Source organism: Nuphar pumila, chromosome 13, assembly GCF_984573655.1.
Source record: "Nuphar pumila chromosome 13, dmNupPumi1.hap1.1, whole genome shotgun sequence".
Lineage (NCBI taxonomy): Eukaryota > Viridiplantae > Streptophyta > Magnoliopsida > Nymphaeales > Nymphaeaceae > Nuphar > Nuphar pumila.
In genome coordinates this window covers 85,268,430-85,282,591 of record NC_143261.1, presented here as the reverse complement: position 1 = coordinate 85,282,591, position 14,162 = coordinate 85,268,430, and the positions used below count along the sequence as shown (strand labels likewise).

Genomic DNA, 14,162 nt, shown 5'->3' with positions numbered 1-14,162 from the left:
CGTGAAGAGCTGCACATGCTGATTTGCGAGTTTATGTTTGCATGTTGATTTGCAAATCTATGAAATTGATTTTAATAACAGGATAAAAAAAAAGAACAGTGTAACTAACGTTCCCTTGATGTCCCTTCTTTAGTATGAGAATGTTGGATATTGCGATTTTGGAGAAACTGTGAGGATACTAAAACTCCATGTGCGTTGTTGTTACCCATGAACTCAATATTGAGGTTCTTCTCTTGGCCACAATTTTAGGGAGAGTCCGCCACTTTACTTGATGGTGGTGTATAGATACAGTTGTTGTTTTTGGTATTCCAAGAAAAGTGACGCCAGTAGATGCTGATTTTCATGGTGTCCTTGACATTAGATACTGTTTTCTAATGTTCCGATGGATGGTGTTGTTTCCTGATGTCGGTTGAGAGTTAAGTTTGGAACCCAGTAATAAAATACTTGTGTGTTAAGTTACCCTAAGAACCCTACTTGACCTCGGAGAATTTACCCGTTTGGCGTATCTGCGGGCAACAATAATTAAAAAAAAAGAAACTTGAATTGTAAGCATTTAATAGGGTATGCATATGAAAAGACAAACCTTAAAGAAAGATAATAAATTGTTCATGCATTGCACATAAATCATGCATATTCCTGCTATGCATTACATGTTCCCTTGATTGTTAAATATTGGTGAATGTATAATTTATTTTCTAAAGCATGTTAAATGTCTTGTTTACTTAAATTGTGATTCCTGTTATTGATTAATGTTTTTTCATGCTTAATAAATGCTCCCTGATTGCAGGAATGCTAAATTAAATTATGTAATTATCATAATTGCATTCTATTGAACTATTGCATGAAATCTTATTTGTATTTTTTATGCTTATTTGATTCTTTAGAGGGACCTGTACGTAGGATTCTTTGGATTCTGACACCCTACTTTTTTGTGTTTTTCGCAGCATCAAATGCCTAGTGGGGTAACCTGCTTCTGAGAAGAGTCACGAGGGGACCACATGACTACAAGGCAGATTCTTGGGACAGCGTGTCTCTTTCCTTTTATGTTTCCTTTTGCTTTCTTTACTTTTAATTAATTATGTCTCAGACTCTTTGCATTTGAATAAATGAAGTTTGGTTTCATCATGGTTTGGTATAAAAGATGAGTATAAGATCCCTCGTGGGGGTGGTTGTGTTTAACTGTAAAGGCCTTCGGTTTCTGGGAAGACTTCCGCAATGGTTTAAAAAAAATATCGTATTTTCAAGGGTTATGAGTTGGGGTCGTTACAATACGGGTGTGGAGGGAAAAATGGAGTGTCCGGGTACCATAGGTATTTCAACAAGTTTTTTTTGAGTGATCACACTCTGGATCATGTTTTTTTTGAAGTAAAATCAGAATTTTGTCATAAAATTTTGATACATTGTGGGCCATTGTTTTTCAAAAGCTCTTGAAAATTTCTTACACATCATAATCATGTTCTAAAATCTGTTTATTACTAACAAACAATGCAAATCACATCTCTAGGACTTTTTTGACCATTTGATGTATATATATATATATATATATATATATATATATATATATATATATATATATATATATATATATCGAGAGAGAGAGAGAGATGTATGTATTGTACATGAAAACAGTTTCTTCAGAAATAACACGTTCTTCATCAGTTCTCATGAACTAAGTTTTTACAAGCAACATATTCCAAAATGAAGGAATCTAAAACATTGTAACTTGTACACTTCCAGGATAAAGCCCAAATCTTCCCAGTGGATATAAGTCGAACATTTTAGGTTTGTACAAGTGGAGCGACCACAAAGTTTTATGGAAATATTCAAACTACTGACTTGCTTAGATTATGTGAAGGGCATGGCCCTGCAAACTCGGGTTTGTAAGAAAACTTGAAACCAAGCTGAGTTGTTTGACTAAATAATCTCCACCGAATTTCATACAAAATTTCATCAAAGGCTTCAGCTGGGTCAGTACTAGTCTGTGGGTTTTGATACATTGCACAAGATGATATCCAGATTCAATCCATAATTTTTTAATCCAGCTTTATCTAAAACACCAGGAGATTTCCTTGTTTACCATAAACGATTGTTCTTCATTAGTTACTTTTATCAACATGCAGCTATCCATAGGGCTGACATGAAAAGAATGCGCTCTTAGCAGTTTGAACTATGAAAAAAAAGATGCAACATTGACTTACTTGCCAGACCAATCCTTCAGGGTCTGCCAATGCCTCTGGAAAGTCCTCATGCTGGTCCAATGTGCGCAACTCTACACATGTAAAATTAAGTGTGGCTTCATGTTTCTTCAGCATCTGTGCAATTGTGGCATAGCCATCGCGATTGCAAGGATTATAGAACCCAGCAGTCAGTTCAGCAGCATGACTTGCAGTTTTGTACCACCAATGAATACCCGATAGCTGTTCAACAAAGTACAGTGTTAGATACCCTGAGAGAAAAAGAGACCAAATTCTGGAGCGATGAACATATATTTTCCTCCTAGAAGAATCTCTAGGCAGTAGTCAACTTGTTCTTTTAGCGAAGAAGGCATTTTTATATAATCAATACTTAATGGAAAAGAAGGAAAAGTAGTACAAAGGTTTTACACACCTTTGCTGCAATACAGGTGCCTTCAAAAGCCAACCTTGCAAGAGACAGCACGCGGTCTGCATGATTTATTAAAACCTGAGAATACCAACCAAGGAAGAATCTCCCATAATAGCTGTCATAATCGCCTCCATCACAGAAGAATCCAGTTTCATGCGGTTGTGAATTATATGTTCCTGCATTATCTGGTCCTCTTGCCCAGAAAGAGTGTCCCCTCTGCTCAGCAGCCTTTCTCAAACTTTTCAACAAATATTGATCATAACACTGCAGACAAAAAGACAATTATAAATACAACAAAGAAAACAGACAAATAGACAAATGCATAGGTATATGACAAGTTGACCACGAATAAGAGATGCAAAATGATCCAAACTTAATCTAATCAAGGGATTAACTCTTTTTGATGTTTCCAAGTTTCCACACATGGTTCTTTCTCATTAAATGATAAACCAACAAAAAATCATAAACAGAAGAAGCTTGGGTTTGACCTAATTTTAAGTAAACAACAACCATGCCAGTATGCTGAATACATCCACAAGTTACAATGTGGAGAGGAAGCTGACACAAAAGAAAAGTTGCTCCCATGACCTGTCAATTCAACCATCTACAAGATGGGGCTCCAATTCAACCCAGCCAAAGGTTTTTCAGAACATTTTGCAATCTCAACCCTAAGAAAGCTATGACCTCTCGTTGCGTAGGACAACTGATGTCAGGACACCATTTAGAGCCTCCATTTTCCAACAATATGCCAACACTATAATGAAATAAATTTTGGCATTGCCTGTCACATAGGCATGGGTGCGAAGGATGGGACACAGCAACTTCAAAAAACATGCACGCAGGGGTGTGCATATACTTGTTGACAGCCCTAATTATCCTGGATCTACACCAAGGTATTATTAATGGTGACTTTCAAATATCACAGAATAGAATGTGATCCGATAAGATAGAATGCAATAGAAAAAAGACTGGGAATGGGTTAGAGAGAGAAAGAGGCGTTGTAGGGTGGGGCTCACCAGAGGTAAAGGGAGAGCCATGACAAACAAACAGGTGTGGAGGGAAAGGATGGAGGTCGATTGTGCCCTAAGCCCCTGATACCTTTTTTTCCTATAAACTTTAAAATACATAAAAGTGGACTCAGTCAATGCTGACTGAGTCCATTTTGTAGAAGATTAGGTCTTGGGCAGTTGACCACATCTGGTGCACCAGACATGGGTCCAGCCGCACTGGATACTGCACCAGCCCTGTATCATGTTGATGCAAGTGCAATGGGTACTTAGGTGAGTCTACGTGACATCAGTTATAAAGTCTACAGTGCATTGCCTTGTGTGCTAGTGCTAAGGAGATCAACATTGGGCAACCAATTTTTTAAAGTAAAAAGAAAAATTAGAAATGCAAGTTGTAACAAAAAGTCACACCTACACAAACAAGTCTGAGATGCGGATTGGATGACAAAAATGGGCCCCATAGTATGTCACATGGATACAGCTGTGGATATGAAGATACGGCAATTTTTATGAAGTTTCTGATATGAGTAGTATATAAGGGATACCGAACAGGAGTCAAAATGGGGTATCCATGTGATATAGGGGGTGGGTATAAGCCGCCTGCCATGAGTGCAGTCATCAAGAGAGGTCAACATCATTGGAATAGCCATGCTCGTGAGAATTGAATGGCATGGGAACTGTCAGGGAGGTGATCCTGGTACCTTCCACTGGTTTATGTTCCGATCCAGATAACATCTGACCCTCCTGTGTTTTTATGTCAAATGATTGTTCCATCCTTAGTTGTCATAGGCGCTAGGCGGAGCCTAGGCGGTGAGCACCTAAAAAGGCCTAGGCGGTACCCAAAATAAAAAAATAAAAAAAAACATAATAAGAAACATGTATACAACATAAAATCAATCAATAATAAGCAATAGACAAATAATATATTGTTGAACAGTGTAAAACGTTAATCTTGTTTTCTCATAGTGGATTGTGTTTTGTTATTCAACACTATTCAATTTTATTTTCCACATATAACAATACATGCAAATTTAAGACTATTGATGCATGCATGATTGCAAATTATGTCAATGATTTTAAGTCAACTGAACATTATTGGAAGTAAAACTGATCCCACTGTTTAGAAAGATCGCATTAAGTACATAAGGACTGTAGCATTGTGTTCTATAGGAGGGAATTTCAACTCTAGGCAAGAGGATAGCAACATACTGGTCATTAAATTGACTAATATGAGGAGATTCTATTCATGGAGAGATGGGGACTTGTTGATTTTCATGACCAATAATAGTGCACAACCATGCTTATGTATGCTTGAACAATTCTCGATTAGGGAACTTTTTGGCACTATAAAGAATATGGTGAGCTCAGTAGATCCAAGGATGATATCTAGCCACTAATCTATCCAATTAATGTGGGTTAAAGATGAAGGCTAACCGTTTAAGATGGAGAGTTGGTGGCTTCAAGTTTTGACCTCAAGGGACTTGGTGCACAATTGGTGGAAGTGTCAATGGAAGGGAGATAGGTGGAATACAACAATGTCAACAGAATTGTTTTGTATCGAATGATACAAAACACTGTATCATAGTATCAGTACAATAACTGATATGATAACACTCCCTGTATCATTAAACTCAAGATTATCGACCCATATCGGACCATTTATGGAGGTCCTTTTTAACCTCTAGGGGTCATATGATAACACTCCCTGTATCATTAAACTAAAAAAGTGGCAACCGACCATTTATGGAGGTCCTTTTTAACCTCTAGGGGTCATTTTGATCCCAGTTTCTCTCTCTCGCCAAACCCCATTTCCTATCTAACCCATTGATTTTTTAAATCAAATAAACCTAAAAAATTAAGGCTTTTGATATCCGAGCCTTAGAGGTGTAATGTACCCTAAACCACCCATTTCCGTTCTAGGCAACCTTTTCTTTTTTTGCCTCTATCCCTTAAAACTGAGCCCTAGGGGTTTGATTGAAGGCGTTTGGGTATGACTACATCAAATGAGACCATTACACAATGGTTTATTAAGGGAATATAGTGTTTAATTGGTGTACTTATTGTAAAAGTGAGATTCATGGGGGCATCTCAAGAATCAACCATCATTTGGTCGACGCAAAACAAAATGTGGCTACATGCACTTCTAGCCTACTGTTAAATGCTGTGAAATGGCAGATGAACAAGCTATTGCAGGAGAATTAGAAGAGTGAGAAAACTGGAGGAGTTAGCAAAATTTGGATGTTGGGATATGCCCCAGCCATGGGAAGATCCAAAAGTTCCTCTTGTGGAGTTTGCAGAGAAAACTAGCAAGTGTCAATGGCCCTGCTGAAGAGGAGCCATGGATCCTACGATAGTAGAAGGACAAGGGCGTGTCTGTGGGGACAAGCAGTAGTTGCACTAGGCGTGCACCACTCCCTGGTGGTAGCAGTAGGGGAAGAAGAGGAGGAAGGGGCTTTACGAGGACATGATGCAGGATTGGCACTATTTCCCGCCTATGATGACCCTAAGAACCCAGCTGGATATATGAACTGCCATGGCTTCCAAGCAAATGATCGATCATGCAAACTTAGTAGAGGGATGCTTTTTCATGAGACTTGTATGCCCTTCAGTGCTGCAAACTCTCGTCACTTTCAAGCTATGCATGCCATAGCCAATATAGGGGCTGGTTATAACATGTCCTCTTTTCATGTATTGAGGGCAGGATTATAAAGCAAGTTGTAGAATTAAACAATTGTGTGGTGAGTTTAGAGTCATGAAAGACTACGGGTTGCACCAACATAGCAGATAGATGGATAGACAAAAAACAGAGAAATTTGGTAAACTTTTTAGTTTCTTGTAGGGGTGGCAATCGGGTCGGGTTGGCGGGTCGGGTTGGCGTGTCAGCATACCTCAACCCGAACCCGACCCGTTTATTAAACGGGTCGGCTGTGGCAAACACGAACCCGACCCGTTTAATAAACGGGTAACCCGACACGACCCGCCAACCCATTTAATAAATGGGTTGGGTCGGGTAAACGGGTTTTCAGGTTCGCGGGTTGACGGATCGGGTTGGCAGGTAGGCAGGTTGGCGGGTCGGGTTGGCGGGTTGACGGGTCAGGCAGACGGGTTGACCCACCCGCCTAACCCGTTTATTAAACGGGTCGGCCGGGTTGGCATACCCCCAACCCGAACCCGACCTGTTTAATAAACGGGTTACGCGGGTCGACCCGTTTATTAAACGGGTTGGCTTAAGCCCAACCCGAACCCGCCTAAGAGGCGAGTTGGCGGGTCGGGTTGGCGGGTCGTGTCAGAAATTGCCACCCCTAGTTTCTTGTCCTAAGGTGTAGTACTTTTGAACTCTGTTGATATGTCAAATAGGTTGAAGATGGAAGATGAGTTGTTTGTTATCTTTGAGGATGTGGTGGAGGATATTAAACCTCACAATGTGGTCCAATTCGTCAAGGTTGACAGCCTAGGCTGCAAAATAGGGCCCCACCGCCCAGACCTGGTCGCCCAGGCGGTGGGACTGCGCCTAGGTCGCCTAGGCGCCGCCTTTGACAACTAAGGTTTCACCCATTGCAAGATCCAATATTAACATACAAAACTCATATCCAGATCAAAGTCTGCTTCTCCCAATCTAGGTCAGATCTAGATTTGGACTTGGATCTGCAGCTATAAAAGTTGAATCCAGATCCAGATCAACGATTATCTGACAGAACCCCACCCGTTTCACCCTTAAATGTAAGTGCAGGGTACAGGTAGAGGTAGGAAAATTGTGGGTGACAAAGCAAGCAGCTGGCACGATGCCATGTTATCCAATTATCAAGTGTCACTTTAAATATTATTTCCCTCCATGCGAGTTCTGTAATGCCCCAAAATTTCTAACTTATAAAAATTTAGAAAAAATTAAAACTTTTGTAGTTAATCCTTTTTCAAAGTTTAAAATGATAGTACAATGGAATAATTTATTGAAGAGATTAAGTTAGTGAACTCGGGACGTACTACAGGTTAAGTATCCAACAAATGGAATGGGTTCCCAAATATCTCGAATTTGGGTCCACATCTCCATACAAGTCATTCAAACTCACAACGATTTAAACCAAAGAATTTTTATTGAAATAGTTTATACAAAGATCCATAAACAAAACACCAAAAATGCGCTAGAAGCGAGCAGACAGAGAGAGTTGATTCTTGACATAGCCTCATCATCGTCTGTATCAACAATCTACTTGACACCTGTATCGCATAAAATGGGTCAGACTCATGAAAGTCTGGTAGGTATAACGATGTTACAAAGTTATACTAGACTAATACAAGTATTTATAATGGTTCAAAATATTAGACTAATACAAGTATTTATAATGGTTCAAAATATTATACCACATGCAAATTAACGATACACATTGAATGTGTATAAAATATATCAATAATATCCTAATACATGTGTTTAAACCATCTGCTAATTGTACAAGCAGGGTAAACATTTTCATTCTGAATAATAGTGTGAATACCAGGACTTTGTACGTGCCAATCGAGGCAACCATACACCTCTCATCCTACTTACCGCAGTACGCAATGTACCTGTTCAAAAGTATAACCGCGATGAGAGGGGTCAACTTATAGTGAGAGTAACAATATCACCATTTTGTGATCTTAAACACGTGTCATTGCACATTCGAGGTAAACACAAGCCTCTCATCGTACTCATCGTAGTACGCAATGTACTTGTTCAAAAGTACAACTACGATAAAAGGGGCATGGATTTCTTAAAAGGAAATCCCCACAACAATGCTTTGCCGATAAGATATGGTGTAACCATTCAAGTTCAAACTTGTCATGCTCAGGTCCTTTAGACCGTCATGAGCCTCTTACCTGTTAGGCGAACGTCGATATTACATGATTACCATAGAGTGTCAAAACACGCTTCGAGGTTATTAGAGACCTCTCATCATGTTCCTCGTAGTCTAAACATATCATATATGACTAAGAGTATGACTATGAGGAGAGGGGCATGGATTTCTCACAAAAAATCCATCAGCAATAATCTCGTGTAGGAAGGTAAAGCGCCAACTATCTTAGTTTGGTCAGAAAACCCAATAACTAGGTCTCGCATCAGGGGTGATGTAGCACCCGTCTAGCGATGGCGCAGGTTCCTCAGTAGAACCTTCGCCCATCTCATGCACATGCCCTTAAACGGAGTTATCCGAGCTGTGTCGAAAGCACGAGCCGAAGTTGTAAAACACTTCTCCCACATGCATCGATTTGAGAGATCGAGCTGCTATCTCGCAAAAGGCTTTCGAAATATGTTTTATAAAACTATACGTTTCAAAAATAGGTTGATGCCTAAAAATCATCCCTTTTTGGAGGACCAAGTGTATAAGTGTGGATCATGTCTTTTAAGACAAATGAACAAGTTGAAATACGCTCAAAGTTGCACTCAGTGAGTGTAAGCTAACAAAGAGCAAGCACATGCACGTTACAGTGCAGCGGTAAAGTATGATCGATCCGCAAAATGCAAACTGTGTCGAGTGCAAAACCTCGTAAGTAGTGCACAAGGTACGAAATCATGCATCGACTAAATAGCCATATAAGCAAGCGAATAAATACATATGGTAGTGCACCAGGTACGTAACCGCACCTTAGCTAAACAACCAAGCAGGTACGTGAATACTCAAAGGAATGCACGAGATACGAAACCGTACCTCGGCCAATCAAACACGCAAGTGACATACCTAAGGCAGTGCACGAGGTACAAAACCCTACCTCGACTAACCAACGTACGAACAAGTAATACGCAAAACAATATACGATGTGTGAAACCGCACCTTGGCCAAGCCAACACATAAGCAAGTAAATATGCAAGGCTGAAAAGAGCATCAATAACTTAAACCAATAAGAACAGAAAGGAAAGCCTTGACGCATAAAGCGCGGGGCAACAGAAAGGAAAGTACAACAAGTAAAGGTGAAACAAAAGCCTGGGCACATATAGCACGATAGCAAAGTAAAGACAATAAAGTAAAAAGCCATGGCGCATAAAGCGCGGGGCAGCAAAAAAGTAAAGATGACAAGTATCGTGAAATCGCGTTCTTGAGTTAAAAGACATCAAATGTAAAGACGGGAATTAAAAGCTTGGGCACATATAGTGCGACGACAACAGAAAAAGAAAGTGCAAGGAAAGTAAAGAGGATAAGGATCACAAAACCGCGTCCTTGAGTTAAAAGACATAGGTATATATTTTATATGTATATCATTATCCTCTTTTATTTTTTATTATATTTTCTTATTTTAGCATTTATCCGTTCATTGTCCTTTTACGCAAGAATTCCCTACCTTGAAGGGTTGTGGGTCCAGCATACGCTTGCGAGCGTAGGTAAGCACGAGCTCGGCCACAGGGCGTGAGCGAGATCCACCGTTCAACCTGCGATGCTAAGAATGTTAGTGATATGCCATTAAAAGAAGAAATGCAATAAGCACAAGCCGAGCCCTAACCCATTATCATAAGATCACAAGGAGCGTCTTGGTTCCTCGCTTGCAGGCAGCAGAGGCTTCCTGCCTGCAGGCTGCAGAGGCAGAGACTCTGCACCCTGCCTGCAAGGGTGCCAGAGGCAGGGGCCTCACCCCTGGCTGGCAGAGAGCGGAGGCTCCCTACAGAACCTGCCACAACAGGGGGGGGGTGCAACACCTTGTTGGAAACGAGACAGGCAGGCGGTGGCAAGATCAAGGCAAGGGGGTGAAGCCCCCGTCGGAAAACAAACGAGATGCAGGGGCCGAAGCCCCCTGCCCGGAAAACCAGAGGCGGCAGGGGAGGCAAAGCCCCCACCAAAAATCGAGAGATAGGGGGCAGAGCCTCTCACCAGGAAGAGCACGCAGAGGCAGGCCCCCTGCGGGAAACACCAGCAGAGGCAGGGGGGGTGTCGCCCCCCGCCAGGAAACAGGAAGAAGGCAGGGGAGGCTTCGCCCCCTACCAAAAACCAAAGGAGGCAAGGGCTTTGCCCCCTACCAGGAAAAACAAAAGCAGAGAGAGTGAAGAGAGGAACAAGGAGGGCTCGACCACTCCCTGCCAACCAGAACGCAGAGAGACGACAGGGGTTGGCCCCTGCCGACCCATCCGAACACAGGGAGGTGGCAGGGTCTCGACCCTTGCCAACCTACCGAGAACCAGAAGGGAGGTGGCAGGGGCTCGACCCCTGCTGACCTGCCTGAACAAGAGGCAGGCAGAGGGGGCCTTGCCACCCTGCCGACCAAGGCATAAGGGCCACCTAGGAGCCCTCCCCTGGGAGCCCTCTGCCAGACAGAGGAGGCGACGCAGGCTGCCTGCCAGAAGGGAAGGGAGGGGGGGGGGGGGGACATGACCGAGGGGAGGTGCTCAACACCTCCCTCCCTGGCAGACCCAGAGCCATCGTGGTGGCTCTGGTCCATCGACCCGAGAGCAGGAGGGTCGAGGGAGACGAAGAAGAGAGGAGAAAGCGAGGAGGGGTGCTCAACACTTCCCTGGTAGACCCAAAGCCACCCACGATGGTGGCTCTGGGCCATCACCACCAAACGAGAAAAGGGGTGAGGTTTACCTGGGAAGATCACGACGACGAGGGAGTCCGATCGTGGGTTGCCGACGTCTGCAACGAAGGCGACGAAGGGTGGAGGGAGCGTCGAGGGTTGCTCAGGGAACCGATCATCAGGTGGCCTCCGGCAAGCAACGGGTGACCGAGACAGGGGTTTGGCTGAGACCATCGGCGCACGAGGTCGAACGGGAGGTCACGTCGCCAGGACTCGCAACCATGCCGACGTCAGGCAACCGGAGAAGGGGGTATCTGTTGAGGCCACCGGACTGGGGGTGGTTGTCGGTGAATGTCGAGCACGGGCGGCGATGACAGGGATGCGTCGCAGAGAGGGAGGAGAGCAGCAGTGGTGGCATCGACCGGATACAGGGAGGAAGAGGGCGACGGGGACAGGGGGGGTCGTCGGCGCTCGGAGGTCGTCGGCAGCTCCGATCGCCGGCGTCTGCAAGGGGCCGAAGATGGGAGGCAGAGAGACAAAAGGGAGGAGAGAGAGAGTGGCGAGGTTCAAGAGTCTGGGTCCAGTTCGAACTCGAATCTGGGTCCGACACAGCGGACCAACCTCAACACGTGTCCGACACAGATTTTTTTTACAGGCTTTACAATTATATTCTTGAAAACCAACAGGGATATGGATATACGAGGAAATTATCGCTGTCAAAAATGATTTCTCGAACCTCTAACAGAGGTGAATCTAGGTTAATCCCAGATGCATATAGGAGAACTTGATGTCCGTGCGATCGAAGTCCCACATTCACTTGATCATAAAAGATTCACTTTCGTATATCTAAATCATCATTCATAAAAGATTCAGTTGTGTATATTTGAATCATATCAACCATTTATTCTTTGGATCAACTTCTTAAATTCGAACCCCGCAAGGTTTATCGTTTCGTAAAGTACGATATTTGAAAATGTTCGAGGCATGTGTGTAACGATCCCGATTTATAGCTCAATTTTTTTGTGATTTTTTTTTTAAACTCAACGGAATATACAAATAGGGATTGTCACAGTTACCGTATCAAACCATACACTAACTAAAATGCAAAAATCAGAGTACATCAATATAAATTGAATTGAATTGAATAAAGTTAAAATTATTCACAATTGTCCAGTTACGGAACCATTCCCAAACCCAATATCAAAGCCAAAACCAAACCCTCTAAATACAAGAAACCAAAAGCACCACCTTGACAGGTAGCGTGCAAAGTCCAAAAACAACTGAACAATGTAGGATCACTCAGTCTCCTTAGAACCTAAAAATTTTACAAGTAAAGGAATCAGACAACCCGAGTCTGAGTAGGCAATAACACATTGCATAATGCACGATATCATAATACACTCAAAGACAACCTCATATATCAATCATGTAACACATATTTTAGCAGACAATAATATAAAATCATGTTAGCAACAAAATAGCAAGTCAATTTAATGCACATTCATTCATGCTAAGATTTGCAATAATACAATAAATTATACATATGCACGAACATTTACAAAATGCATGAACATATACAAGATGCATGAACTTACCATTTCATGATGCAAGTCCTTCATGCATGAGTAAGTTCTTATCTTCAATTATTATTTTAATATTTTATCTACATGCAATTCACATTCTTATTTCACTTGTCAATATCTGTCTGTGGGTACAACACAGACACTCCCAGTATGGAGGTACAACACAGGTTTGTATTTTCAAGCAATTGTGTCTTATTAACATGCTTGACGCTCCAACTGTGACTACTTCGAAGTGAAAAATATAATTTTTAAAGAGAGTTCTTAACCTCCTGCAACCCGATATATCAGATTTTTCTCATGAGTCTTACCTACCACACCGCGGACAAATCATGATAGTTCTCTCGGTTACGGGCTTTGTCGATGGAGTCAAAACAACCTTTCATACCAAAAACAATATCCCCGCAGAACCATCAGTATCATGCTTACTCTCTTAATAAGCCACAAGAGAATTAACTTTATTTTGATTTATTAATTAACTCTCTTTTTAATCATACCAATGCAAACATGCAACAACATTCAGGGTTCATATGCAATAATATTCATGACACTCTATGCATGCTTTCGATTAGTCTCTACCATAAAATATATATAATAATACAGTCACTATGTATCTACACAATCAAGGTAGACTAATCATGCGCAATTCAATCAAGAATGAAATGTATTCAGTTAAGATGCATATCGGACAAAATTCCAATTTAAGCATTAATAAACATGTTGCACAAAGTAAAACACAACTAAGCACAAACATATGACAGTTCAAATCCCTGTTAACTTGATTTTGGAAAACCCACCAAAAATTATAGGAACCGAATTTCACTCTCAAAATTTTACTGAGACTGCCCCAATATCTCAGAAACACAGTCCAAGAAACAGAAATGCAAAATCAGTCGTAATAAAATTAAGAAAATTCTGGGACTGAACCCTGTTCAGGAAAAATATACGACTTCCTGTCAACTACAGAAATTTATTCCAGATTGAGGATTCTCCCAAGACGTATAGAGAAATCTTTTGACAAAAACTATTTTACAGATTCTTTTTATATATATTAGCTTTTACCCAGATTTTTTACAATTTATTTTGATCAATTTTGATTAGGATTTTAGAACTTTCAAAATCACTTATCGAAATAGTCTTGCTGACAAGGCAGAAAACCTGTGCTCTATTGCAATGGACGTTTTGACCTCAAAACTGTTCCAAACAAAACTATTCCAAACAGAACAAAACAAGATTCTAAATTCAAGCCATGGATGTGTAGAACACTCAAGTAAATTTCTTTTTATTTATTGACTTCATTTTAAAAAAGATATCAATTTTTTTCTAAAACTGGTTGAAACAAAAAACAAAGACAATATAGCAAAGATTCAATCTATTAAGCAAGAGCAAGAATCATGTAATAATCCATTCAATCACGATTTTTTCTGCTCTAAACATATTTACATCATACAAAACATCTTTGATCATACTAAAACATTAACATTCATCATCCAAGAAG

The 14,162-nt window shown here is 41.2% G+C and overlaps 1 protein-coding gene across 2 annotated transcripts in view; it reads right to left on the bottom strand.

Annotated features, from left to right (window-relative positions):
• The window catches only part of LOC149818962 (beta-amylase 2, chloroplastic-like), a 32,841-nt gene that overhangs the window by 4,776 nt on the left and 13,903 nt on the right, over window positions 1–14,162 (bottom strand). For both annotated transcript variants that reach the window (XM_089984877.1, XM_089984878.1), the window contains exons 8-9: window positions 2,608–2,868; window positions 2,199–2,417 (exon numbers count right to left, since the gene is read on the bottom strand). In XM_089984877.1, coding sequence (XP_089841003.1) covers window positions 2,199–2,417; window positions 2,608–2,868 — 480 coding nt within the window. The remainder of the gene's footprint in view (window positions 1–2,198; window positions 2,418–2,607; window positions 2,869–14,162) is intronic.